This window comes from Lacerta agilis, chromosome 9, assembly GCF_009819535.1.
Source record: "Lacerta agilis isolate rLacAgi1 chromosome 9, rLacAgi1.pri, whole genome shotgun sequence".
NCBI lineage: Eukaryota > Metazoa > Chordata > Lepidosauria > Squamata > Lacertidae > Lacerta > Lacerta agilis.
In genome coordinates this window covers 11,104,991-11,132,507 of record NC_046320.1, presented here as the reverse complement: position 1 = coordinate 11,132,507, position 27,517 = coordinate 11,104,991, and the positions used below count along the sequence as shown (strand labels likewise).

Genomic DNA, 27,517 nt, shown 5'->3' with positions numbered 1-27,517 from the left:
AATGTAAAACGTCTCTAGTCTCCATCTGTACAATATAAAACTGTATAATTTAAAACTTTTTTCTTTTCAATGCCTTCCAGTCTCCTTCCTGCTGAGCAAGACTCCTGAAGAGTTGTTTCACTTTTCTTTTTCTTTCTGAATCCCTGAAAATTAAAAAAAAAAAAAATCACTTTTATTTTGGAACTACCCGTCCAGTGAAGGTTTGAAAGATATATACAACCTCTGATACAGTTTTAACTGAATTGGTATAAGAAATCCTCACCCATCACATCCACCTTTCAAAATTTATGAGAACCAAATGTGTTTGTTTTTCCCAGAACACCAAGCATTTCTGGTTTTCAAATGACCTCATGTTTTCAGAATTCATGATTCTTCAAAGACATGGAAACAAATCCCTGACAGAGCTCAAACCATGCTGTACAAAGGCTGAGTGCATATATCTTCCTCAGCCATGGTGAACAGGCTAGATTCAGAATAGGAAGGAGCCTCTTATGTCACCTGCATTATTCTAATGCTTGAGTAGAAAGAGGACAAACTGCCTGAAGTCTTGAGAAATGACAACGAAAAGATTCACTTGTGGATGGCTATTTCTTTCCAATGTGACCACTCTTTCTGACATCAGTCCTAGCTGTAAGACGGAACTGCAACTTTCAAAAATGTTCTTGGGAATGTATAGAACAGTGCAGACTGCATGTTAAGATATGAGGATGAGTGCAGTCTGCTACTTTCTTGTGAGTTAGCGATTGCTGGGAAAATATAAATGGGGCATTATCTGAACTGATAAGAGTTTTGTATCTTGCACTATAAAACATACAGACCATCCAATGAAGGGTCTGATTTCATTTGAAATCTGCTGTATTTCTACATTAAAACCATTGCAATAGATCACCTTACTGCTGTCTCTCTTAGTTATCTCAAGGATAACAAATCTAAACCAAATGGTGTTAAAAGAATATATGCATTACCTTTCCATGGTTTCAGCAAGCTGCATTCTAGCAAGGAATTGGTTATCTTTGCGGATCTCACGAACAGCTCCCTTAAATTCACGTTTGTGCTTATGAATTAGCCGTTTTCTTTCCTGCTCTTTCTTATTGCTTTCTTGTTTTCTTCCAAATTCCAGGCTGAAATTATAAAGTACATTATCTCAAACACACTTTTCTGCTGGACTTAACTGGAACTCTTTTTTGCATCAGGATGACCAACACTGCACACATGTTGAGGACATCATTACCACGGCAAATTAATTTCATAACATAAAAATCTGATCCATTTTTATATGGTTTAGCGTATGTAAATTTAAAAAACAGAGCAGAAATATTTCCACTTTATATATAGTTATTTTTAATTTATGTAGCTTCTTCCAGCTATTAACAAAATTGTTGTGCAAATAGGTGATGCAGCCCTTAAAAATGCCTTTTAGGTAAAGGGACCCCTGACCATTAGGTCCAGTCGCAGACGACTGGGGTTGCAGCACTCATCTTGCTTTATTGGCCGAGGGAGCCAGCATACAGCTTCCAGGTCATGTGGCCAGCGTGACTAAGCCGCTTCTGGCGAACCAAAGCAGTGCATGGAAACGCCGTTTACCTTCCCACCGGAACGGTACCTATTTATTTACTTGCACCTATTTATCTACTTGCACTTTGACATGCTTTCGAACTGCTAGGTTGGCAGGAGCAGAGACCGAGCAACGGGAGCTCACCCTGTCGCGGGGATTCGAACCGCCAACCTTCTGATCGGCAAGCCCTAGGCTCTGTGGTTTAGACCTCAGCACCACCTGCGTCCCTAAAATGCCTTTTACAAGCCAGTAAATTAAAGGCATTAGAATAAAGTTACAGAAATAAATTGGTGTTTCACAGTAGCAGCAGCAGCAAGGTCACAATGCTTTGCAATTCCCTTTCCTTACATAGCACTGTTTTAGTAGCATCTAGTGTACTAACCCTCAAATTAAGTGTCTGATTTACATAGGTGCATATCTACCAGAAGTCCCCCTAGGTTTTTTGCATACCTCAGGTAGGCTTAGGGTAGACTGGTTAAGTAATTTGACCGAGGCTGCCCTATGGCTAGATCACATGCTACACTGGCTGCTATGAAACCATGAGAAACCATGCGGGAAGGCAAAATATGTGGTTAATTCTTATGCTACTCATGGCAAAATAATTACTACCAGCCACATGGTTCCCAGTTCAAACATTAATGATTCAGGATAGGATGCAACCATTGGACCTTAACTATATGTCTTTATCTTTTCTTCCTAGTCTCATCACCCAAATTAATTTCACATGGGGCAGTAAACACTAAGCAATTATGTGCATTAAGCAGAGCTTCAACTTCAACTGCTGAACAGGGTTTGTCATGGATACAAAGTGTCAAATTTTATTTTCAACAAGGCAATCTCCGTACATGACCCTCAGCCGTATTTCTTCCAGAGCTGGAGATACTCACACTTTCACTATTTTGGGTGTGAACAGCTTCAAAGGCACTGGCTTCTTCTTTTCACACACCAAGGGATAACGTTGCCCTTTGCTCTCCAGCTGTTTCAGAACACTGTCAAACAGCTCCTGAAAATGAAACTCTGCTTTAAAAAGGCAGCTGAATAAAATGCAAAAAAAACCCACCAATATATAGATACAGTTGTAATATAGTTAACATATACTAACAAAAAAGTGCTAGTGAAATTGTATCTGAATTTGCCTGGTGCTTTCAAAAAAGTTTTTGATAAAGTCTTCCAACAAAAGATGCCCACGTGAACTTAGCGGTCATGAAATAAGGATAGGTCATTTTAGGGAGCAGCTAAGGAACTGGAAGCAGAGGCTAGGAGCAAAGAGTTCTTGTAATGGAAGCAAGCAGGCAGTTGGGGTCTGTATTGGAGTGCTACTGACAAGCTTGTGTCAGGCAGCCAATGAAGCAGCCAAGTTTGTGGATAAAGGTAAAGGGACCCCTGACCATCAGGTCCAGTCGTGTCCGACTCTGGGGTTGCGGCGCTCATCTCGCTCAATAGGCCAAGGGAGCCGGTGTTTGTCCGCAGACAGCTTCCGGGTCAGGTGGCCAACATGACAAAGCTGCTTCTGGCGAACCAGAGCAGCACACGGAAACGCCATTTACCTTCCCGCTGGAGCGGTCCCTATTTATCTACTTGCACTTTGATGTGCTTTCGAACTGCTAGGTGGGCAGGAGCTGGGACCGAGCAACGGGAGCTCACCCCGTGGCAGGGATTCGAACCGCCGACCTTCTGATCAGCAAGCCCTAGACTCTGTGGTTTAACCCACAGCGCCACCTGGGTCCCTAAGTTTGTGGATATCACCTAATTAATCACGATGTGAAAATCCAAGTAGACTGCAAAGACCTCAAAGCAGATCTCTCCCAACTGTGAGAATTGGCAACAAACCGGCAAATGTAGTTCAGTATAAATATGTGTAAAGTGTTACAGACTGGGTCAAAAGGCTAACTCTCCAACAGTGTGAGTGCATCCAAATTGTCAGTGACTAAAAAGGAAATATCTTTCGATTGTGGAAGATAGCTCCATGAGTAAGGTAGCTTAGTATTCAGATTCCTAGCATGGTATTTGCCTTTTCATCATACTGATTTTACATTCATCTGTGGTGTGATGCATTTCCAATACCATGCACAGTTCTGATTATCCCACCTCTAAAAGGGCATCGTATCAGAGGTGGAAAAAGCATGGGAGAGGGCAACCAAAGTAGTCCAGAACACCTCTCAAAAGGGCAGGCTAAAGTGTTTGGAGCTTTTTGCTAATAGGGAAAGAACTAAAAGGGGAGGGAGAGATTCATAGAAATTATATATGGTGTGGAGAAAGTGTTCCTCCCTCTCGTAATACAAGAACCTGGGGTCCCACAATGAAATTGACTGACAAAACCCAGGGCAGACAACATGCTTTACACAACACACAATTGACCAATGGAATTCATTGCCCCACAGTGCAATGATGGTCAATAGCTCAGATGCTTTAAGGAGAATGAGACAAGTTCACTGATCGTAGTTCTACCAGCAATGTAGGAGTTGCACAGAACCTCCCATCCAGGGGCGTCGCAGGGGAGGGGCGGTGGGCCCCCGGGCAGCGCCCCTGCTGGGGTGACACACCGGGGGGCGGCCCCGCCCACTGGGCTTTTAAAATATTTTTTAAAATTTTTTTCCCCTTTTTAATAAACTTTTTAAAGGCTTTTTTTTTACTTTTTTAAGGCTATTTTCGGCACTGCCGGGGTGGAGCCGCAGGGGCGGCCAGCGAAGAGGGGTGTCACCCCTCTTCACTGGCCGCCCCAGCAGCGCCGAAAATAGCCCCCCCTTCCAGCGGCGCAGCTCGGCATGGAGGCAAGGGGCGGGCCAGCCAGGTGGGGTGCCGCCCGCCCCTTGCCTCTTTGCCAAGCTCCGCTGCTGGCTGGCTTGCGGAGCCGGGGCATGGAGAGGGGCCGTCCCTCTCCCTGCCCCGACTTGCGCTTCGCCAAGGGAGCCCGGGTGGCGGATTCCCGTCTTTGCAGCCCGCAAAGACTCCCGAATCCGCCTCCCAGCACCCCTTCGTGCCGCGGCTGCTCACGCAGGCACGAGCAGCCGCGGCACGAAGGGGTGCTGCCGCCGGGCGGAGGCTTCGGGATTCTCCCGAATCCGCCGCCCGGCACCCCCAGGACGGGGCGTCACGTGCGTCATGACGCACGCACGCACGCACCGCAATGCCCCGCCCCCCAGGGGTGCCTCTTGGCTTCCCGCCCCCAGCAGCCAAGGGGCTAAGAACGCCCCTGCGCCCATCCAAATTCTAAAGCTGCTAATAAAAAGCCCACTTTGATTATTAGTTTGGTCACTTGCTCTTAGAAATTCTGTCAAGCAGTTTGCCTTTCCACACTGACAATTTTTGAGATGTCTAGCAAATGAAAGGACTCAGTGTACAACCTGGAAAGGTACCACAAATGTTTCTATTGGGTGTTCGCCCTACAGAATGCTTCACAGACTGAAACTCAGCGAGGCGCCAGCATGTTTTACCTGCAGGTGGCGAGGGTACCCAACCACTGGCGTGTGCGCCCTAAGCAGCATTTGGATGGGCTGCATTATTTCACTGAATGACGGAAGTGATCCATATGTAATTGCACATCTCTTAACCAGGTCCAGGCACAGGTCTAAGCATGATAACCTGTAAAACAATTGGGAGTGGTCAGATCAAAAGCTTCAATGACAAAAGTGGCACTGCAATTTTAATGAAGAATTTAGAACAGTTGAAATATCTACTTTTGCCCCACAACTAACTGAGAAAAGCTGCAGCACAATTACAGGCGAATGTTCCCAAAGTGAAGCATTTTCTTGCACTCCACACTGCTGGTGTGAGAAGCAATTCTGTTGACGGTTTCCCCAACCCATTGTAAAGTCTTGAAGTGCTCAGAGCTGTCTGACTGGTAAGGAGAGACAAAAATGCACACTGCTACTTTTAAATTTCTGTTCTTCAGCCAAGGAGCCGTGTTGGGCATACATGCCCTCTGTGGGCATGCTAAAAGGTAGTGACTGGCCCACAATCTTGCAGTGAGCTTTGTGCCAGTAAGCCCTTACATACAAACTCCATGCTTTATCAGGTCTATTTAAACTATTACCACATTACATTTCACTCAACCTCCCTGGGTCTTGGGGACTCTAAGCATTAGTGTAGGACTGCTTGCCCCTTGCTATCAAAGTTTGCATCTTCTACATCTTTATCACGGGAAGGCTGATGTCAGGGTCTTCCCAGAGTGTTGCTCATGAGTAACGACAGAGTCCTTTTTAGTAACTACAACTATTTATTGTGCATTACTATTTACAGATGGAACTAGCTAAAAACAGGTCTGCTCAGTCACTCGCAGAATCCGGAAGTGGCTCTCTCCCGTTCCCCGCCCAATACCACAGCCTCGGCACCCTAAAACGACGTCTGTGGTACCTCCTGACCCCTCTATGCTGTGCAGGCGCCGGAAACGGCATTTCTTCCTCAGATTCTCTCAGGCTGGGTCTTTGCCCAGAGTCTCCAAGCCCTTGCACCCCCCTCTCCTCAGGAGACAGCTCAGGTGAAGGGCTAGATGTGGAGGAGGAGTCCGTTGATAGAAGAGGCTGCGGTTCCCTATAACTTAAGAGAGCCCTCCTCCCTCGAGGAGCTGCTTTCCCTGCCTTTCTCTAGGGCATGACCCCCCCCCCCCCCGCCGCCTCCTCCTCGTGAGGAGGCGGTCGATCCCTGACAGCTGAGGTCAGCAGGGAGAAGAAATTACATGTGGTGGTTGTTCCTCATCGCACCTGAGGGCACTAAGCAATAAGGAAGACGTTCCTCTAAGTAGCACCCTGTAGCCCTATTTCTGGGTCTGCAGACATTATTCCAAAGGGATGTCCCCATGGAACTTCCTGCCCCTGGCACGGGGGCTGGACAAGATGAGTTCTGAGGTCCTTCAAACACATGTGTGTCTGTGAACAATAGGACTGAAGCTGTCCTGAGCACACCTAAAGCTTTCCTGCAGCAGCGGGAATTCATCTGCAGACAACTTTTACTCTTCAACAGCTGCAAGGCTCCACTCTCTAGTCACTGAAGACTATGAAAGGATTATTTATTCTGATTTGCTTGATAGGAGAGTGCTTCATTGTAGTTTAGTCAGCTACCACTAACCAATTTCCTAAAGGCAAGGTGAAATATTTTGCCCACAATATGATTCTGTGTCCGTTGCTAAGGCACATAAAAGACAGTTCTTTTACACTAAATATTTATGCACTGGATCTATATCAGCAGGAACACATTCTAGCATACCGTAGATGATTCATGCCTGTTCTGTCGTCTTTAGAGCTAGTTATAATATGGAGTGGAAGATGTTGTTTTTGCCAGGTATCTGCATCTGCTTTGTCAGTGACAACAAGTAAGTCTGAGCGTTTTCCTAGTGACACAAAAGGATGTACCAAGGTATAACCTGGAAGATAAGAACACAGAGATTAGTTTTAATATGGCTGCATATCTTATGGTATGATAAATTTCAAAATATTGAGAGACAGAATCACAGAATTTAAAAAAAATTCTGATGCACTAAACCACCTAGACTCAGAAGGGTGTGTGGGAGAGAGAGAGAGAGAGAGAGAGAGAGAGAGAGATAGAAAGAGAGACAGAGAACATTTACTGTATGCATATTCTCCCCAATAACCATACCTTGAACTTCTTTGTTTGGTATAGCCATGTGAAGAACTCCCAGGAGAAAATTGACAAGTTCTGGGATGAATCTTCGAGACAAGGATATATATTCTAGGAAGAGACAGCACACGAACAATCCTTTAACGACATCTTGCACTGTTGTTACTGTGCACTAAAGAAAAAATAGCACACGTAATTATTAAACACAGAAAACCAACTATTTATTCTAATTAGTCTCAATTAGCAGGTTATCAGTACAGTGGTGCCTCCAGTGGTGAACAGGATTTGTTCCGGAGCTCCGGTCACATCCTGAGAAATTTGCAACCAGAGGTGCTGCTTCTGCGCATGCGCGCTTGGCGAAACCTGGAAAAATACTTCCGGGTTTGCCGCGTACGTATCCCAAAGGATGTGTAACCGGAGGTGAACACAAGTAGAGAAACCACTGTACCTATAAAAGTTACTTTTTGTTGCTTTAATACATTTCTTTGAATGTGCTTTGATTCCTTGCCTTCCTGAAGGTTAAGCAGCATTCAATGAAAGTTCTGGAACCCACTGCAATGTATTAAAACTGAGGTGGGGAAGTCCCAGCCTCCAGTGTTTGAGCCGGCTGCAAGGGGGCGAGGCGCTTCACTTCATTCAAGAGGAGGAAGGAGGCAGTGAGGAACATGGCGGGCGAGGTATTTTTGACCTCAAACAACTCTTGTTAGACCGTATTAATGTCCACCTTTACAAAAAAAGTCCTGAAAAATAAAAGTTCCAACGTCTACTAGAAGCCAAGACTGCTTTCACATGCAACTTGGAATTGACAGCTGGGTGGAAACTCCCTTCCAAAAGCCGGTCTACAATACCTGTACAGGAGGAGACCATTTTAGCCGCATCTAGTGTGCAAAGGCCAACATGTGGGTCCTTTTGCACCTGGAAGAGGGAAGAACGGGGTGTGGTGCACTTATATGCGGCTCGCAGGCAAGTGGGGGGTGGGAACAGAACCCCCACACGTCATGCATGCGCAAGAGGAAGGCAATTTTGCAGCCTTGGAAAGCTATGAGGGAAGATGAGGCAGTACACCACAGCTTTAGACAGAGAGTACAGAACGTGCAATCAAGTAACTCTTGGCAATTAAGCCCTAATATGTGGTGATGTGGCTACAGAAAGGAACGTGTGTAACCTCAGCAGAATGGATTTGAATGATCTGTGACAGCAACACTGCAGGTCTGGCATAAGAGCCCTGGAAAGCAAGATCTGCATTTGTCTAAAGATCTGAGTTGGGCTGGTGAAGAGCATGCATCTTGTTTTATTTTATAAAGGGGCACACATATGCTATAAATTGCTTTAACTCCCCATTCTTGGTTGGAACAATCCTGCACTGTAGTGGTCTCTCTTCCCACACACACAGATAGTCCTGCCATTCTGATTTGAGGCCCTAAAACTATGCAGAGAGATAGCTATGAAGTTATTATAATTTGCCGTTCTGCACTTGCTCATTTACCTATCTCAGAACGGGTTCAGCTCTGCGCAAAATTACAACCCCTGCATCATTCACCCCATTTTCCACTATGGCCACTAAACCCAGGTAGTGGAAGGGTCTTACGGTGTTCAGGGAAGCTCAACCTCAAATTATGGTCCTCCAAGAGGAAGGAAGGATATACGGTAAGCACTTTAGGCAGATGGTCTCTGTATATAGTCAAGTGCATTTACAAAGATGGCAACTTTGCATACAGTCAAGTGGATCCATCTTCTTTTAGATGCCTAACTGCAGTTTCAATGGAAATCTTTACACATTTCAACTAGGTTATTATAGAAAGATCTGTGTCATTAACAATATTGTGGACATACCTTTGTGAGTAGCTGGCTCATATAAACCAAAGACGGTGTTACCACCGGATGCCAGAAATCAGAGGTTGGAAAAAGTACTGCAATAATTTTCAAATATATAAGCTGAAAGGAAAAAAATATTTAGTCAGTGACAGTGGTAAATTACATTACCAACTGCTCAGTAAGCTGTTTAAGGGGATGTTAATGCCCTGTTTCGCATTGCCCTTGCAGCAAGGAGCTTGAGCTGTTTTTGTGGGTTCCGTTGCCCTATCACTGCAGCCATGTAACCATGCAGAAAAGAAATGGCTAAAGTGAAGCAATCGTTTTCCACATCTGCTCCCTGCAGTTCCAGTTTCATAAATTGCTAAAATACCACAAGACCTAGCCTCTCAGAAGCAGCTGTCATGTCCCCAAATTTCATGCCGCATGAGGGTTAAGCTCATTTGAAGTCACTGGACATTCAACTAAACGTGTTATAAATGCTATATAAGGGGTCAGCAAGGTTTATCTTGCCTGGGCCAGATCGCACATGTGCGCAAATTTCAGCAGCTGTACATACGCAGACGCGATTTTCGGCACCACGGAAGCAAGTCCTGCGCTGTGCCGGTTTAGCGCAGTGTGTGAGCGGGTGGCTTGGTTCGGGGGTGGCTTGTGGGCTGGTCAAACAACCTCCATGGGCCACTTCCGGCCCATGGGCCTTAGGTTGCTGACCCCTGCGCTATACCATAGAACATCCATATGTTTATGCACACTATAGTAAAAGAAGTCAACTTGTTTTAAGAAATCACTCTTTTTTATTATTATTTCTTAAATTTGTATGCTGCCCTATACTCCTAGATCTCAGGGCGGTTCACAAATAAAATTTGTGCATGTCTCCATTCTACTTTCCTCAGTCAGAAGGAAGAGTGAGACAGCCAGGCCTTCTTGGTCAGTCAGGCTTGGCCCAGCTGTAATCTGGCAGAACAGTCCCCTCAGCGGCCATTCCACCATGCCTTTAATATTTCAACAAAATGTTATCGTGTATCCTTCTCACCTACTTACAAGGTGGCTCCAGCTCAGTGTTCCAACCAGGCAGCCACAGCACAAATATTTCCAACCAAAAGCTGTATTGAGTGCATTGGCAGAAAGATTTTCTATAAATGCAGTAAATAAATAAAGATATACCATATCTAACCCTGGAAATGCCGCATGACCTTTCACTTCTACAATTTCTTCCATGTCATGAGTAGCATCTTGAAGGACAAGTTTAACACGATTACTTGCAGCTTTGGGGAACATCTGGCAAAGATCATACAAGGGCCTGTTAACAAGAAGATCAAGTCAGATTTAAGGACGTTTTTTAATTCCAAAAGTAGAATGAACTATTGTTTACTCCCAATTTCTACCCAGACAGCCTATCCAGAAGAATACTACAGTTGATGTTATTGACTGTCAATGAGCTGAACTCAATGGAAATCTAAAACTCATCAAACCTATTCATCCTGGTACAGGACATTTGGACCTCACTGATTGGCAGGTGTGTCACAATTGCCTACCTCCTGGTGAGCTAGAAGCTCTAAGCTGGTAAACATCTTATTCAAAAAAATCTTAGAACTAGGTATTTATAGGTTTTTCCTGACAAAACTAGAAATTGTTAAGATATTTCTCAGTGACTTAGAAAACAGACATATTCATAGTCTACAGCACTTTATCACTAGAAGAGTCTGAATTGGGGCAATTTCTCACCTGTCAAAACATGGGCATCAATACCTCATAGGTCAGTACTAGAGATCAAAAAGGCACGACACATTACAGTGAGGTATGGGAGTTCCTTTGTCTGTTTAGATTTTTACTTTTTGGAGTGGGGGGGGGGAGTGCTTCCAGTAGCAGCAAGGAACTATAATCTCTGCTCGCATAATTTATTTATTATATTTCTATCCTGTTCTTTCTCCCTATGGAGCCCAGGGTGGCAATAAAATGATTGCAAATTTCATTTTCATAACATTTAGGTAGCTGGTACACTGATTTTCTGTCTAGAGCAGGGGTCCCCAAACTAAGGGGCCGGATGCGGCCCAATTGCTTTCTAAATCCGGCTCGCGGACGGTCCGGAAATCAGCGTGTTTTTACATGAATAGAATGTGTGCTTTTATTTAAAATGCATCTCTGGGTTATTTGTGGGGCATGGGAATTCGTTCATTCCCCCCCCTCAAAATATAGTCCGGCCCCCCACAAGGTCTGAGGGACAGTGGACCGGCCCCCTGCTGAAAAGGTTTGCTGACCCCTGCTCTAGAGTCAGTGATCAGCTGGACATATAAAGGATGGCTTTTAGGGATTCTGGTCCTGAGCTGCCTAGGACTTTGTATACTAGTTTCAGCACCTTGAACATAGCCTGGTAGCCAACTGGCAGCCAATGCAGTTTTCTCAACAGCAGGGTAACATGATGGCAATATTCTGCCTCAGTGAACAGTCAAACAGCCGGATTTTACATTGGCTACAGTTCCTGGGCCAAGCTGAGGGACATCTGCACAGCTGTAAGCCATGCCTATCTTTTAAACCAAAATTTAAAATCTAGTGGACAAAACTGGCTGAAACTAACTTAGGTTTGGTACAGCTAAGCAAAGCACAGGGAGTGAAATATGTGTGTGCTGTAGACGATTTACATTGAAATAAAAATATATTATACTTACATTACCAACTTATCAACAGTTTTCAGTTCCGGAGGCGTCTGACGTGCCAGCTCCCCAACATACTCCAGAAGGAACTCAAACAGTTTCTACAGGATAGGTTTTTAAAAAGTAAATGAACTTAGTACTTTGTTCCCTTCAATTAGCAAAAACTCCCCCCCTCCATATTGATGTGTGAATAATGTACTTGATCACAAAAACATACCTCTAACTTTGCTTTGTTTCCCACTGCAAGGCTTGGGTGATTAGACTTCCGAATCCGTTCAATTACAAGCAGTTGTTCTTCTGTCGTTCTTCCCAACAATTCAGCTTTAAGTCGCTCGTAAGATTCTGGAGCTATTGTAAAAATGAAAAACATATAGCTAGCTTACACAAAACAAAGCTCAAACATATGCCATAGAAAAACTGCACTATGATTACAAAACAAAGACTAAAATTTGTCCTTTAGCAAGCTGCTGCAATAGTTGCCTTTGCCCTGAATCTAAAGAATAGTGGATCCAGAGCGGCACCTTTCAGGAATTCCTGTTCTCTGGATGGCTTAGTAAAATGTGATAACCCCTTGAGCCGTAATAGGCTGGCTCTGGCTAAAACCAAAGTAGCAGAGGTGACCGTGAAGGCCAGGGCAGCTACCTCCAAGTCTTTCCGTCACGCTGCATCTGCTTTCCCCCCTCACCAGGTTGTTTTAATATGGCATCATCGTCTTTATGCAGGAGAATGTTGGAAATTAAGTGATGCAACTGCAGCATCCATCCACTTTAGGAATTTTAATGACATGCATAAAAAACTGTTTTAGGTTTTAGGGGCTCAGAGCACTACCACTCGATTTTTTGCTTGTGAAAAGTGCCACCCACTCACAGAGCATCAGATTGAAATGAGTGGGGCCATGGAGGGAACAGAAACACCCTTTGAGGTGTACTCAACTGGGTGTGGTTCAGGAGAGCACAAGCATTGTGCAGAGATGGCTTTAGTAATCAGAAGGTGGTAGTTAGCTCACTTCCATAGTCCTGCCCCTGGTGTTTCCTCTGATTCTGACATATGTTCCACTGTTCCTCCTCTTTCTCAGGCTTCTAACAGGCCAAATCCCACATTTCCCCCATGTTTTGTGGTTATACCAGAAGGCAGCAATGTAAATGCTGTTTAAGATTTGAACTTTCAAGAGATTATTCTATCATGTTTTAGGGGATGTTCTTTCTGAAAAACCAGACCACACTATATTCTACCAGTGAACTAGGAGCAGTGCTTTCCTCTACAGAAAGTATATAATGGAATTTGAATAAAGGTGTTTCTTCCTACCAGCAAACAAATATGGCACCTCCCGTTTTGCAGCTTCTCTTTTGGCATCTTGCTTCTTCATATGCAATTCGTTCTCGCTTCCTTCCCTCCTTCCCCTTTTCTGCTCTTCGCTAGCAATGGCTACCTCCGTGACCTCCTCTTCAGTTTCAACATCAGAGGCGCTGTCAATATCATCAGCACCAGTCACAGCTTCTTCATCACTTTCCTCTCCATCGCTACTGCCGTCTTCTCTCTCCACACTCTCTTCCTCGTCTTTATCATCGTCAATATTCAGCTTGCCATCCTATTTAATAGGTTGATATATAATAATCAGCGGAATCTTTAGGCATTAAAGCAGAGTTTGCTTCTCAGTGAAGTCTCCTACTTGTTTGACTGGTGGAGACTCTGGGGATGATCTGCTTGCAAACTATGGGGAGGGAGGGCTTTGAGAAGGAAAACCTGGCAAAGAGTATGGCTCAGAAAATGCCTCCCCACTTACTCTCTCCCTAGAAGCAGTTGCGATTGGCATAGTCAACAACAAAGAAAGTGTCCACAGCAAAAAGGGCAGGTCCAGGAGAAGAATTGACAGCAAAACAACTTCTCAGTTCTCCCTACTTGCTTCCATTCAGTGGTCCAGCTGCTAGCGTGTAATAGAGCACTACCCCAAAAGAAACAATGGCTCCATTCCTCTTGACTATCTCTGGTCAGACCATCCCTGTATGACTCCCACTGGGAGTATTACTGAATGGGATGGATCCAAGATACAGGGTGTCAGGCTGAGGGAGAAAGCAGACTTCCCAGTGCACCACCATGACCAGCTGAACAACTACAAGGGATTTAAATTCACGTGCCAGCAATGTTACATACCTAGTCTTCAAAGTAATTTATGTCCCTTGAGGCCTCTGCAATTTGCTCCCAAGGTTGGCATGGCTGGATTGTGATCTTTTTGTTTCAGCTTCTTTAAAAACTCAATGAAAAAAACATGTACCTTATAAGAAAGCATACGCCTGTCATCTTTATCAAGGAGGAATCCATCTGCCAAATCATCAGCTGATACGTGCTTGAGTTTCTTTTCTTTCTCAGGCTCATCTCCACGCATTCGACGTAATCTGTCAGTCTGCAATGTAAAATACTGTCAGGTTCGTGTGAAGGTGCTTCACGAGTAATGGAGCAGGAGCCCAAATGGTCTTTTGCAGTTTTATTGTGCAAACTATTTACAGTGCGGAGCTACAAAAAGCATGTCTGTCTCAGTCGCTGGCAGAATCCGGGAGTGGCCCCTTCCGGCTTCTCCCCCAGCATAATAACTTTGGCACCCCAAGTCTCCTCCTACCCTCTTTGCGTTTCACCCCTCTGCGCAACTGGGATGCCGGAAATTGCGTGATACCCTCCGGACCAGCAGGACGAGGTGAGCGTAGGGTCTCAGCAGGCTCCCTGCTTGTGGCTCCTGGCTAGAAGAGGCCAGATCTTTATCTCTCCCCACCCTATGAGGCAACCTGTCTGTCGAGCACCTGTCATGACAATGCCAGGTTACTGACAGGTGGACAATCCCCTTCCACCTGTCAAAATTGTCCAACAAGGTGTGGGGATGAAACTGCTTTGCCAGGAACACACTGGAGAAGCAGCACCCAGCAGGTTCAATCCTCCTAGCTGCAGGAGTCTGCTTCACCAGCAGGGACTGAGCTGGCAGAAGAGCACGCAACAGGACTGACCTTCATTAGTCCTCCATCAGCTGACATAAGCTGGGAACATCAGCTGATGGGCAGAGTTTGGGGAAAGAGCCTTTCAGACCAACTTGGCCAGGTTGGAACTGATTATTCCAATAAATTAAGATCTACATAAATCAAATTTAACATAAAACATGTATACTCTGTTGATTACATTTATATCTTGTCCAAAACGTTCAGGACAGAATACCCCAATTTTATCCTTATAACCATCCTGTGATTAAGATGTAGGTTAGACTGCTTTAAGGTCAATCTGAAGTCTAAATCCAACACTCTAACCCATTATAGCACTCTGGCTCTCAAATTGTGCAAAGAAAATTTGGTATTTATGTATTCAATATCCAGGCCTCCCCTAATCAAAATCCGTGTGGTTTACAACTGATCAATAAAATACACAAAATACAATTCAATAAAACAACTTCAAATCAAGTTACATAAAAACTCAGAACTCAGCATAAAACCAAACCAAACAGCATTAAAATGCCTAAAATCAATGTAAAAACCAACTCAAGAAGCAGCAAAGGGAGAAAAACAAGTTAGGTCCAGATCTAAAATGAAGAAAGAATTAAAAGGCCTGGGAGTGTTAAAAGGTTCCACGTAGCGTAAACTAGATAATGTAGGTGCCAGGTGAGCGTCTCTGGGGAGGGCACTCCTGAGAAGAAAGTTGTCTTTAGTGGTTACTTGCCCAACCTCAGCTGGCAGGGGGACCCAGAGAAGGGACTGCAGTGAAGGTCTCCAGGTCTGGGCAGGAATATATGGTAGGAGAAAGTCCTTCAGCTATTTCAAGTAAAAATATTTCATGGATATTTATGGCACCTTGTATACTCAGTCACTGAAAACAGTTTATTATTATGTGGAACACAATACACAAAAGTCATACCTCTAATTGGAGGAGTCTCTTTTGCTCTTCTTTTGCTAACTCTTCTTCCGTTTTCATCCTACCAGAGGGTTGTGCCTTCATCTCGAACCCAAGCTCCCGAACTATCATATCATATTCATCAGGCTGTGGGGGGGGGGATCACAAACAGTAACAGTCATTGTGCTGTGCTCTACAATAGGAACACAAGAGTAGCCCTCCTGGTTCAGGCAAACGGCTCATCTAGTCCAGCAGCATGCTCTCAGAGTGGCCAACCAGATACACGTGGGAACCTCACAAGCAGGACCCAAGTGAAACAGTGCTCTCCCCAACTGGTGTTCAGAGGCATGCAGCCCCAACAGTGTGTTGAAGAAACTGGAGGTGAGATGGGGTTAATTTCCTTTATGAGTGTAAACTACCCCATGGATGAGCTAATTGGTGCATGGTCAGCCAAGCCAGTTGCTATGGTTATGCCCAGGGCAACAACTATATCTGTGATTAATGTTGTGTCAGCTAATTCAATAATTTCAGGTGTCAATCTGTTAGTCTGCAGTTAGCCTGTTATTCAATGTTACTTTTGCCCAGTGTTACATCTTGAATTACTTAACTTATTTAGCGCAACGGGGATATTCTGTACTTGCATGTATCTGTATATATAAAACTTAAAAGCAAAGGCACCCGTGACCATTAGGTCCAGTTGTGTCCGATCCTGGGGTTGCGGCGCTCATCTTGCGTTACTGGCCGAGGGAGCCGGCGTATAGCTTCCAGGTCATGTGGCCAGCATGACTAAGCCGCTTCTGGTGAACCAGAGCAGTGCACGTCCAGAACTGGTTTACTGAGCCTTATCTTCTGCAACATTAAACTATCTGAACCTTTCTCTGTGTGGTGACTGGAACTGGGAGCAACTTCCATTTCTTTGGCATAAAAGTTTGCATTAAAAACCTTTTAAGTATTTCATTAACATATATTTTAAGTAACTTCCAAACCAGGAAGCGTTATAACACCATTACAAATTTTCTTACATTTATTTCCCACCTTTCTTCTGTCATGGAATCTAAGGCAGTGTACATGTGACACTGCAAATAGCTGCCTGGACCCAGACAGGGCTCACGAACACCTCATTAGTTTACAATGGAATCCTATACATGTCTATGTGGAAGTAAAGCCCTTTGTGTTCAATGGGACTTACTAGGTGCGGACCGGATTGCAAACTTACCTACTTACACATCCACCACTGAAACAGTTGAGAATCATCTACAAGGTGGCCTGCTCTCTTCACTTTTTTTGAAGGACACAAGAACAAACACTTGATTTTATCTGTAACAGGCTGGATGCCTTCAGAGACATGTATCTTAACAATTGGAATTTCAGAGAAGGGGGGGGGTGGGCTATTCCATCAGCTGACACACCAGATGCCTCCGACTATCCATCTACTGCCACCGACCAACTGCCATTCCATCAAGCTACTTGAACTGTTTCCACACCGGTTGGCTATTTAAGAACTGTAGCTTTAAGAACTGGTGCCCAAGTTTATTTCTTTTTTCTCCTTCCTTCAAAATTGTGTGTGCCTTTTAGATTGTAATCCTGAGGGCAGAGGCTGTCTTTTTAAAAATTCATCTGCAATATAATTTAGAATTTTTGACTGAATACGAGTAAAAATGCTACAGATAAATAAGGAAGATCCACTTCTGTCCAGATTTACGGAGTCTGGAGAGAGGAGGATGTGGCAAAGCAGAATCCAGACAATCACCTAAATGCACAGGATGTTAAGAAAGAGCAGGGAAGCATGCTAAAAGAGCATCACTAAAATTCACAGAGTTTCAGTTTTTCTATTTAATTCCATACAGGTATTTGTACCACTAACAGGCAGAATACTATTTGAAGTAAAATTGGATAGCAAGTAAAAGAAGGTTTACCTTGGGCTTTTCCTCTTGATTTTGTCTCTCCGACTTTGGGGTCTTGTGGAACAGAAAGGCTTGAACCTCCTTCCAATCAGTGTTAAGTTTTTCTGTAAGCTCCAGGGTATTTTCCCTCTGTGTTTGCCGCTCCCTCTAAATAGGCAACAGAATAATTGTGGTAAATGGTCTGTCATACAACTAGCCTTTAATGTGGAAACTCCTCTTTTGAAAACCAAGAGAAAATGAAATTGCACACTGCCAAAACAGAACCAAACTGAACACTGTATCTCACAGAAAATGGCAAATATTGGTTAACATTGCTTGTTTTATTTCATTTTTTAAATTTCAAAGGAATTGAGATTTAGTACAAGAAACCCAGAGTTTACCTTTTCCTGTTTGGATTTTGCTATCAGTTCTTCAATGAGCTCCTTCCGTGACTTAGGTTTTTTATCTTCTTCGTTTTCCTTCCCTGTGATGGCTTTCTTACAGAGAAGTCCACCACCTCCAAAGTGAGCAGCTGTTAATTCCGCTAGAAATGAAAGAATGAAGCTGCTTAGGAAAAGGTCAACTGAGGCTTCAATCCTAACCCCATTTATTGGAGGAGCAGCTCTATTGAATTCAATAGTGCTTACATCTGAGTAAACATGGTTAGAATTCCACTGCAAAAGTACCAAATAAGCCAGCAATGTTTGTTAAGAACCAAAGGATCTTTTTTTCTGTGTCCTAGGAAACACTGAGGAGTTTTACATGGCATCTGTAGGGATGGCATGTCAAAACATTGCTCCAACTCTATAGAGACTGTGTTAAAAGAAATAAACAGCAAATTTTAAATCATATCTGTCATTACTCCTACTCAAAGTAGACCCACTGAAATCAATGGACTTAACGCCAATTGGTTTCAATGGATCTACTCAAAGTATGACTTCGATCGTTCGGGAGCTGGAACGTTTGACTCCCAAGGCATTCGGGAGCCGAGGCATGACTGTAAAATTAGAATATGTGCCAAATTTTAGTTTCATGTTCCATCACATTTTTGGATAACTGTAGCTACTTGCATCTCAAAAACTCCATCATTGCAATAAATACACAATGTGCTGCCTCATGTAACACACAATTGCCGTATAGTAGGACATATGTACCACTCTTCTTACCTGAGAGTATTCCTCTTTCTTCAGTGTCGCTGTCACTATCAATAGTATCATTACATTTTTCAATGTCTGCTAGAGAATGGCCATAGTGGGTTAAATCTTCATCTTCATTGAGATTATATATATTTTTCTTTTCATAATTTTTCTGTAACAAAACAAAACAAATCAGTGTTTTTGGTGATCTTTGGTAAAATGTTAATTCCTATCCACATTGTCAAGACATTGAGATATACTTTCGTTAAGCAAAGAAGCTTAGACTTCTGGATCAAGAGAATGTAGTTCTCTATCCAGAAGTGTGTGTAGATAGTAAATGTAGAAAAGTACATTCCTGACTGCAGCTAAAATGTCAAAGTCACCATATATGTGATGGGAGATTTCATCCCCTCTGAATGGCTTTACAGAATTTGGGATATGGCAATTACATATAAATGCACTATGACTGAGGAACAATGGATTCTATGAAAACAGGTTTTGGAGAGACAGGCAACTTTTTTGGGTTTGTATGTGGGGGGGGGGGGACAAATTTAACAATGATGTAAGATCATATTCATTATTCTTGCTGCCCATCTCACATGATACAAGTAATGACCAGTTGGCCTTATGTGCTAAACTAACAACCTATTTTTCAACACCTCCCTTAAAATATATTTTGGAATTGGTGAACAATTGCTTATAATCCCAAACAATTTATAAAAGCAGATATAACACTGCCAAAATGATTTAGCATCAACTCTCCAACATGCTGCTAACAGGCCACTCATACGCATCTTTAGTTGGAAGTAAATACATTTTAGAACAATGAGACTTACTTTCAATTAACTGTGCATAGAATCACAGTTTAAAGTTACTGGAAATTCTGTTTGGTAAGAGAGACAGGGAACTACAAACCTCTTGGAGAAGTGGAAAAAACTGATCTTAGTAAAATGTGGCATTAAGGTACAACTTATATTCAACTTACATAAAATATTACTTGGTATAAATACAGCTCAAATGTTGATTCAATTTAATATTTATTTATAAGAGAATAGGAAATTTCTAAAGCGTTGCTATGTCACGTTCTGAAATTACCGTATTTTCCGGCATATAAGACAACTGGGCGTATAAGACGACCCCCAACTTTTCCAGTTAAAATATAGCATTTGAGATATACTCGACCGCAGATTCTCCACCTGGCGTATAAGACGACCCCCGACTTTTGAGAAGATTTTCCTGGATTAAAAAGTAGTCTTATAAACAGTATTTTCATTTATTACCTGTTGTTCCAAAGCAAACCTCTTCATCATTTTTTCTTCTGGACTTATTTTGGTATCATATTCCCCAAAACGTTTGTCTTTAAAGACATTGGATTTTTCCTTTTCTTTGTATTCTTTCTGCAAAGTCTGAATACGCTGAAAAGCACAATACAACAATTTATTATGATAGAAATACTACTCAAACAGGGCACCAATAAGAAATATCCAAACCTGTAACAAGCCATGTGTTATTAATTTACAATGCTACCTCCTTATACATAATGTGTTTTTGGGCTTTATAGCTGCTCACCTGCTGGTTTTTAGTTCTCACATCCTTTCCCCCCAGCCTGAACTATCCTCTTGACCAAGATGCAAAACTGGGTGATGCATAGTTAGGAAATATTACACATCAGCTATATACCTTTAGCTCATATGAATTTGCTTTTAGACATGCCCCATCTCCCCGCCAGGTCACTTTCTACCAACTGTCCTCTGAAAAGGATTCCAGGTTAGGAAAGGCAGATAAAGACTACTACAAAGCCTGCTTTAGCTAGGCTTCCCCAAAATCGCCCCCTCACCTTTCTTTCACCAACTGCCTTATGGCAAAGGTCACACTGGGTGTTTTGTTTTTTTTTAGCATGCCAATATTATTTATAGTGTTTGCTAAAATTAATTTAATGTCATTTGTAAGCTGCCTTTGAAAGATTTGTATCCCACATCATACCATGACATGGAGTTGCAAAACTGTCTGGCCCCATTTCCTAGCATGCATTTAGCAAGAGCACAATCTACACCTCATGCATTCCCAGCCAGCACAGACTCAAGGCACAGTCAAGAGAGTCTTGCCATCTAATTGCAGGTGATCTTGTAGGTGAGTGCGGTCTCTATTACCTGGAAGGGAGGGCCCCCTGACCAGTTATGAAAGATGAGGCTCCCAAACACTTTGGAGTTGGGGTGTTGTTTAGGAGTTTTGTTGCTGCTAGTGATATTACTTTTGTATCTCTTAGATCTTATTTTGATTGATGTGGAAATTGAACAATTTAGCTGTGTACTTTTTAACATTTTACTTATGCTTATGCCTACCTTTGCGATATTTGTAACTATGTATTTTTTCAGGTTGTAAGCCACTTTGAACATGCTGTGAATTATGGAACGGCAGAAGACAAACAAGGTATGTATCAAAGTACTAGCATTATGAAGAGGCCCAATGTGAAACATACACTATTTTACAGCATACCTAGTGGGTTCGGAATTCAATTTGATGTTGCTTTACTAGTTGCTTTGCTTTACTGGGTTGGCAAGTTTTATTGTGCTGAGAGGCACATGCTCCATACCATCTTCATAAGCCTCCTCCACGAGAGGTGCGGAAGGTGGCAGCACAACAGCGGGCCTTTTCTGTGGTGGCTCCCAGTTTGTGCAAAGCCCTTCCCAGGTAGGATCTTCATAATAACCCTTTAGGTGCCTGGCGAAAACATTTCTCTATAAACAGGCCTTAGGTCGATTATACAATCTGTGGCCTTTTAGAAGTGGGCGGTATATATTTAATGTTATCTCTCCCCCCCCCCACCCGGCCTTAACGTATCTCTGTGGGGGGGGGGGGTTGTTTGTCAGTCGCTTCGGGCTGCAACGGCTAAAAGAAAGCGTCGAACAGATTTACAGTAATAATAAATAATCATCATCACAGTCACGACTTCGGAGCCACGTTTCTACGGCGGCAGCCAAGGGGCTCACCTTCCTGTGGGCCTTGGAGCGCGTGACGCCCGGCAGCCCCACGTCGTGCCTCGTCCTCCTGCCCAAGATGTGGAACTTCTGCCTGTTGACCTTCACCTCGAAGGGGTTGCTCGACACCGAGGGGGCGGCTGCTGCGGCGGCGGCGGCGGGGAGGCCCTGAGCCCGCCTCGCGGCGCCACCACCGGCCCCCTTCTTCTTGGCCGCTTTGCCCATCGTGGCGGCGGCGTCTCACACGGAGCGGCGCTCCCGCAGTTCTCTCCCGCCGACGGAGCTCACCCGACTCCACGAGCCCCGGAAGCCAGCAGCTCACGCCGTGGGTCGCACGTGAGCCTCCGCGCAGCAACCCTCCCTTTCTCTAGTGTCGCGAGATCTCTCTCTTCCGGCGGAAACGGACCGTAGAGTCGAAGCCGCTTAGAGAAAGGAAGGGCGCATCCCAGAATGCCTCGCGCGGGGCTCTTTACGGCTTCCCCGCCGCTTCATTCTGCACGACTGCGTTTCGGGAGTACGCTTGCCCCCTGCTGGCGGGGGGAATTGGGCCTGGCACTGCTCCGCCTGCGCAATCTCGTGGAGGCGCTGGGCGGATCGTAACTGGCCTGCAAATTGGCCAATCGCAGCGGAGCTGTTGTGGAGGACCTCCCCGAGGGCGGGGCCAATGCGTCGGCTGGCGTCACCCGGGCTATAAATAAAGGGCCTGCGCACACCTCTTGGCCTAATCTTGTCCCTGTCTAGTTTTATTCACCAGGCAGAAGTTGAAACTGCCGATTGGAAACAGGCAACTGAGGCCGGTTGTCATCGGGCAGCGACGCGTTTACGCAGAAGCTGGGAAAGTAGCAAAGAGAGGAGTTTGCGAGGGGGGGGGGGAATAAACTTCCAATGTCTTCTTCTTTTTTTAAGCATGCTAATAAAAATACAGACAGTGCATTTGCAAATTGCGAATGAGATGACTGTTTCAGCCGCACAATGTAACCAAATTTTTACTATTGCAGGTTAGCTAGCGGGTGGATCTGAAGCCAGTTTGAACTTCTAGGTTTAGAAAGCCTCCCGTGTAGACTGAAGCCATGCTGGCACGTTGCTCTTTCAAATGTTTAAAAGCTTAGAAAAGAAAATGAACATTTTAAGACGGAATAAGGTTTGAGTTAGAAAGAAGGACTATTTAGTTCCTGCAGCAGCACATTGGGAAGCTCTGCAAAACCCCAACACTTTCAGTTTGCCAAGGAGACTCCGGGACGTTGAATTATTCGTGAAACCAGCTTACTTTTTAAAATAGTTTCTAAAAAATAAGTAAACATACTTGTTGAAAAAATGATGTTAGCTATACCTTTTTGGAATAATAAATGTCAAAACAAATGTTATTCCTGCATTGCAAGGTGCTGCACTAGATGACCCTTGGGGTTCCTTCCAACTCTACAATTATATGATTCTGTGGCAAAATACAGTTGTATATTCTATTTGTAAATATGGATCTCTATCTTACTTTACGGTTTCATTCCTGGTAAAATCCAATTAGTCTCCTTATGTTTATTGTGTTGATGGTCTGTCTCGTCTAACACTTTTACTATTTATTAATTTATTTTGTTGGAAATGCTGATTCTGATCAGTTGATTGTGATTAATTTTAATAGTATAAATTGTTCTTTTTATTTTATAGTTATTTTTTACTTTATGTCCCTCAATTGACTCTTTGCTATTACAGTTTTTAAATATTACTTAATCAGTAAAAATAAAGAACATGAATTGTCTGTGCTGCTGTGTTTGGAAGTGAACACACTACTCATTCACAGCCACTGTAAAATCTACATTGTTTTCTATGGGTACCTGTCACTGGTCTTAAAAACTGAGCTTAGGGTAAAATCTACGTTATTTAAAGCACATCATGGGCAGGAGGGCAGCTCCCCCCACAAATCAAGAAAAACAATAAAAATATAACTGAGGTTCTTCTCCCCCCCCCCCATAAGCCTGGCTACACCCATGAAACACATGCTTCCCCCAAAGAATACCAGCAACAGTCGTTTGATAAGGGTATGGGTGTGTGTGTGTGTGGGTGAGAGAGAGAGAGATTCCAAAATATGCTTTGGGCCAGGACAAATCATACACCCAAGCAAAAACAGAGTATCCTTTTAGAAGATGCCAGTCTATCATGGCTGGTCCTGATCATGCATTTATGATAATTTGGAAACAAGATAATTTTTATTAACATGATTGTTGTGCTTGAAGGAGAAGGAAGCCCCAAATAATTATGAGGGTGCATGATGTGGGGATGTCCCAACCTTTATTTTGGGGTTCAAGAACATACAAACTTTACAGTACTTTGACGTTTGGTAATAGATGGGACCTTTTTTTAAAAGTGTTTTTGAGCAAATGAGCTGGAAACTAGTATCCCAACTCCAGCGAGGTGCCCAGAATTCTGAGGGAAAGGACATGTTTCAAATTCACTTATGAAGGCGGAGTGTGCACGCAGCCTTGGCTCTCGCTTTTCTGGGGGATCCAGAGACCACGGTCCTCTGTGCCAAGCCTTCTGGTTCCCCATTCCAGGTCGTTTTAGCCTCCCCCGCAAGAGTGTTTCATGTAAAACTCATAATCAAGAGGTTCTGTTTTGTAGCAATGGTTTGTTTTTAATTTTTAAATGTATGTGCTGACGATCACAGGTATTATATGAAAAACAGCAAACGAGATAATAAACCCCCCCCCCACCTCAGGTTCATCGGCTGTTAAATAAGCAGAGGCCTTGGAGAAGAGGAAGGATATGCAAGTGTTATAAACAAAATCTGCTCTTATTCCCTTATGGGGTACACAAGAGCCCTTGTTGAGTCCCCTTTGCAGGTTCTCCATCGGTAGGAGTAAATAACAGGCCAACTAGAGAATATTTAGAAGCAAAGCATCTAGTAAGCTTGATCTTTATTAAGGCTGTTGCAACAGGATGTTTTCCCACACACAGGAGAGCAGGGAAAAGACCTAGAACAAAGGAGCGCCTGCCCTTATATAGAAATTGCCCACCCTGCCGTTCAAGACCACCCCCAGAAGCATCATACATATATCACAGAAGAGGTGCAGCCCAAAGCCCCCCCCCCCATACACCATATCTACATCACACAAAAAGGCGGTCTCCAACAAATTTCAACAGAAATCTGAGTGTCGTTTTTCTCCTGCCTGCCAGTTTAGCTGATAATGCCTCTCTGATTGCTCTTCCTCCTGGTATGTGTGGCCATTCCTTCAAAATGGTAATCACTTTAATTCCTGAGACAATGGGAATGTTCCCTCACTCCCTTCTTCCTTGCAGACAAACATTTTGTCAGTTTGGGAGTGAAAATGGTTTTCAGGCCTGTCTTCCTGTGCTGCTTCAGACATGTGGCCTATACATTCATGTACGTGTTTGCTTGGTACACTTATGAACAATTATATATATAAGACCATGATATTCTTATTACACAAGGATTTGTCGAGATTTGAAATAACCGCTCCTGCAGCACAGAGAAGCAGGGGGACCATAGTCGGAAGCTAGCGCCGTCCGGGACTCTTGCTGAAATTATTTATATGGGGATCCAGGCAGAGAGCTGAGCCCATGAGAGAGGAACGTCCGCCGTCGGGGGAGCTGGAACCGCCTTCGAAGCAGCAACGTCGCGCTCGCGAGGCTGCTGGACAGAAAAACGGGGCGGGGTCTCAGCCCAGCCCAGTTAGAAGTGGGAAGGGGGAGGGCCTTCGGTCCCGCTTCCCTCTTGCGATTGGTCCTCGCCGATTTCCTCTCCGCAGACTGGAGAAACGCCTCCTTACGGTCGAAGGCAGAGCCGCCTGAGCAGGAAGGGGGCGCGGCGATCCCTTTCCTCACCCCTGCTCCGATTGGTGGCTTAGGCTGTCCATCCAGGGAGGCGGGGCGGTCGGCTCGTCTGGGGAACGGGAAGCTGTCAGCGCTTGTACGGGGATCGCCGAGCGAGGAGGTTCCGCGCCGCCGCCGCCGCCGCCGGGGATGATGGGAGGCTCTCAAGATGGCGCCGTCGCGTCGGTGGCGGACTGAGCGTGCCGTCTCCCTCTAGCCCGCTCTGGCGCTCTGAGCGGCTGGCCGCGACGGCTCTTGCCGGGCTGAGTCCCCCGAGGGCGGGCGAGGGAGTTCGGCCGGCCGGCCAGCAGCCGGAGTTGGCTTTCCCCCCGTGCGCGCGCGCGCCTCTGTGAGGGCGAGGGGGGGGGCATGGCCACCATGGAGAAGCTGATGAAGGCCTTCGAGTCCCTCCGCTCCTTCCAGCAGCAGCAGGGCCCCGCTGCCTCGGCTTCGGCGGCGGCAGCAACAGCAGCAGCAGCACCAGGCACGGCGCCACCCGCCTCCTCGGCCGCCGCCACGGCCGCCGCCGCCGCCCCCGGGGAGCCGCCTCACAGACCGTGAGTTGTGAAGGGAGGCTGGAGCGGGCGTGGGGCGAGAAAGCGGCCGCAGGGCCCGCGCTCGGGAGAGGCGGGGAGGTGGTCCGGTGGGAGCCCCCCTCAGGCTAGTGTGGCTGTAGCCTGGAAGGAGCAAAGCAGTGCACACCGCACGGCAGCTACATCGCGGAAACCAGCCTCTTAAAATCGAGGAAATGTAATCTTCGAGGCTTCAAGTCCTCGCATTGGTGTTTTCACTTACTGTTAATATATTTGTATATCCCCCCCCCCTTCACTCGAAGTTCACGGTTCGCAAGATAAAAATACAAATGGAGAACACAAAATGCATAGTAAAAACAAGAACAAAACAAGCTCGTGACCCCTCCCCCCTTCCCACAAACACATTTAAAAGGAGATTGTATGTCAGTCAGTCAAAGGCCTGGTAAGTTTTTGCCAGGAGCCAGACAAACCTCCCTGCAGAGATCCACCACAGAAAAGGTCTGCTCTTGTGTTGCCACCCTCTGGATCTCTTGTGGAGGAGGCACACAAAGGGCCTCAGATGATGATCACAGGGTCCGAATTGGTTCACATGGGGAGAGACAGACCTTGAGGCATTGCGAATCTGAGCCATAAGTTAAACAATTCAAGATGTAACACTGGACAAGTAACACCGACTGGCTTAACTGAGAAACGAGACTGTCAGACAAATTGCAGACCAACAGACTACTGAGCTGACATGCAGTAATCACAGCTATAGTCAGGGCCCTGGGCTGTTACTGTGGCAACTGGCTTGGCTGACCATGCACTTGCAATTAAATTATCTATGAGATGATTTACACTCATGAATGAGAATAACCCATTTTCTCGTGTACACACAGCTGTAACCTCTCTGCTAGTTTTTCTCAGCCAAAAAGGGCAAGGGTCTGATCCAAGCACCTTGTCCACATCCTCAACCTCATGCCTTACCAACTGAAACTCATACAACTTAACAGGACTGGATAGTGTTCTGGACATCCCTTGAGAGTCATCTGCTGCAACAGCAGAGTCAAGATCCTGGTGGATTTTATCCTCAAAATGCTTTGCAAACAAGTGACAGTGAGCTAGTCAGTTCTCCCCCCTCCTTTGGGCCAGATTGTAAGAGGCCCTGTACTACCTAGAAAAGCTCTGCTGGGCGATACAATGAGGAGGCAGTGGAGGCAGCAAAGTATGCCTTCTTTGCTGCTTTCATTCCCACTAAGTAGAATCGATCATGAGCCCTCACCAGTGTTCAGTTGCATTTGACTGGAGTTTTACTCCACTAGCGTTCAAGCTGTCTCCCAGCTTGTTTCCTTGCCCTAAGTTCTACATGGGAGCCAAATGGGCTCCATGAAGTGGGAGAGGGTGCTCAGGGGTGATTGTGTCAATGGCACGAGCCATCAGGATGTTCTGCAAGTTGTCCAGGGCTTTGACAGGAGCACCAGTCATATTTTTCCATTCGTATTTATTAAATTTGTAAGTTGTTTGGGTTGTGCTGGACAAGATAAAGCAACAAACAGACAAGCATATGAACAAACAATCCCTCCTCCCACACAGGTACATTAAAACCAAGGGGAGGTGGAAAATGCATTAAAAACATCCCCGCCACAGGCCACAAATAGTTAAATGCCTTTGTTTGGTTGTAAAGTTTTTGCTGGCACCTTGATGCAAATCATCTGCGAAGTTCTTCTAAT

The 27,517-nt window shown here is 44.8% G+C and overlaps 2 protein-coding genes across 3 annotated transcripts in view; one reads left to right on the top strand and one right to left on the bottom strand.

Moving 5' to 3' along the window:
- Positions 1 to 24: 24 nt before the first annotated feature.
- On the bottom strand, positions 25 to 21,769 carry NOP14 (NOP14 nucleolar protein). The gene is made up of 18 exons (XM_033160005.1): positions 21,466 to 21,769; positions 19,756 to 19,890; positions 18,506 to 18,647; positions 17,741 to 17,883; positions 17,373 to 17,507; positions 15,481 to 15,603; positions 13,865 to 13,993; positions 12,898 to 13,180; positions 11,810 to 11,940; positions 11,608 to 11,693; positions 10,106 to 10,241; positions 8,963 to 9,064; positions 7,148 to 7,301; positions 6,758 to 6,914; positions 4,990 to 5,137; positions 2,443 to 2,558; positions 966 to 1,121; positions 25 to 143 (listed from the first exon to the last, which is right to left on the bottom strand). The coding sequence occupies exons 1-18, from the start codon at positions 21,676 to 21,678 to the stop codon at positions 50 to 52; spliced, it is 2,583 nt and encodes an 860-aa protein (XP_033015896.1). The 5' UTR covers positions 21,679 to 21,769; the 3' UTR covers positions 25 to 49.
- Positions 21,770 to 25,605: 3,836 nt separating this feature from the next.
- Positions 25,606 to 27,517, top strand: part of HTT (huntingtin) — a 101,273-nt gene continuing 99,361 nt past the window's right edge. The window contains exon 1 of one of the 2 annotated variants that reach the window (XM_033160423.1): positions 25,606 to 25,832. In XM_033160423.1, coding sequence (XP_033016314.1) covers positions 25,645 to 25,832 — 188 coding nt within the window. In that variant the 5' untranslated portion in view covers positions 25,606 to 25,644. The remainder of the gene's footprint in view (positions 25,833 to 27,517) is intronic. The other variant, XM_033160422.1, reaches the window with a different exon arrangement.

Bases quoted from the DNA above. Each gene is read 5' to 3' on its own strand.
- NOP14 (XM_033160005.1), bottom strand. From the start codon at position 21,678: ATGGGCAAAGCGGCCAAGAAGAAGGGGGCCGGTGGTGGCGCCGCGAGG. The intron at 10,242-11,607 runs GTAAGTATAATA...TCTTGTTAACAG, and splicing joins ACTGTTGATAAGTTGGTAAT to GCCCTTGTATGATCTTTGCC. The intron at 5,138-6,757 runs GTATGCTAGAAT...ATTGTTTTACAG, and splicing joins ACAGGCATGAATCATCTACG to GTTATCATGCTTAGACCTGT.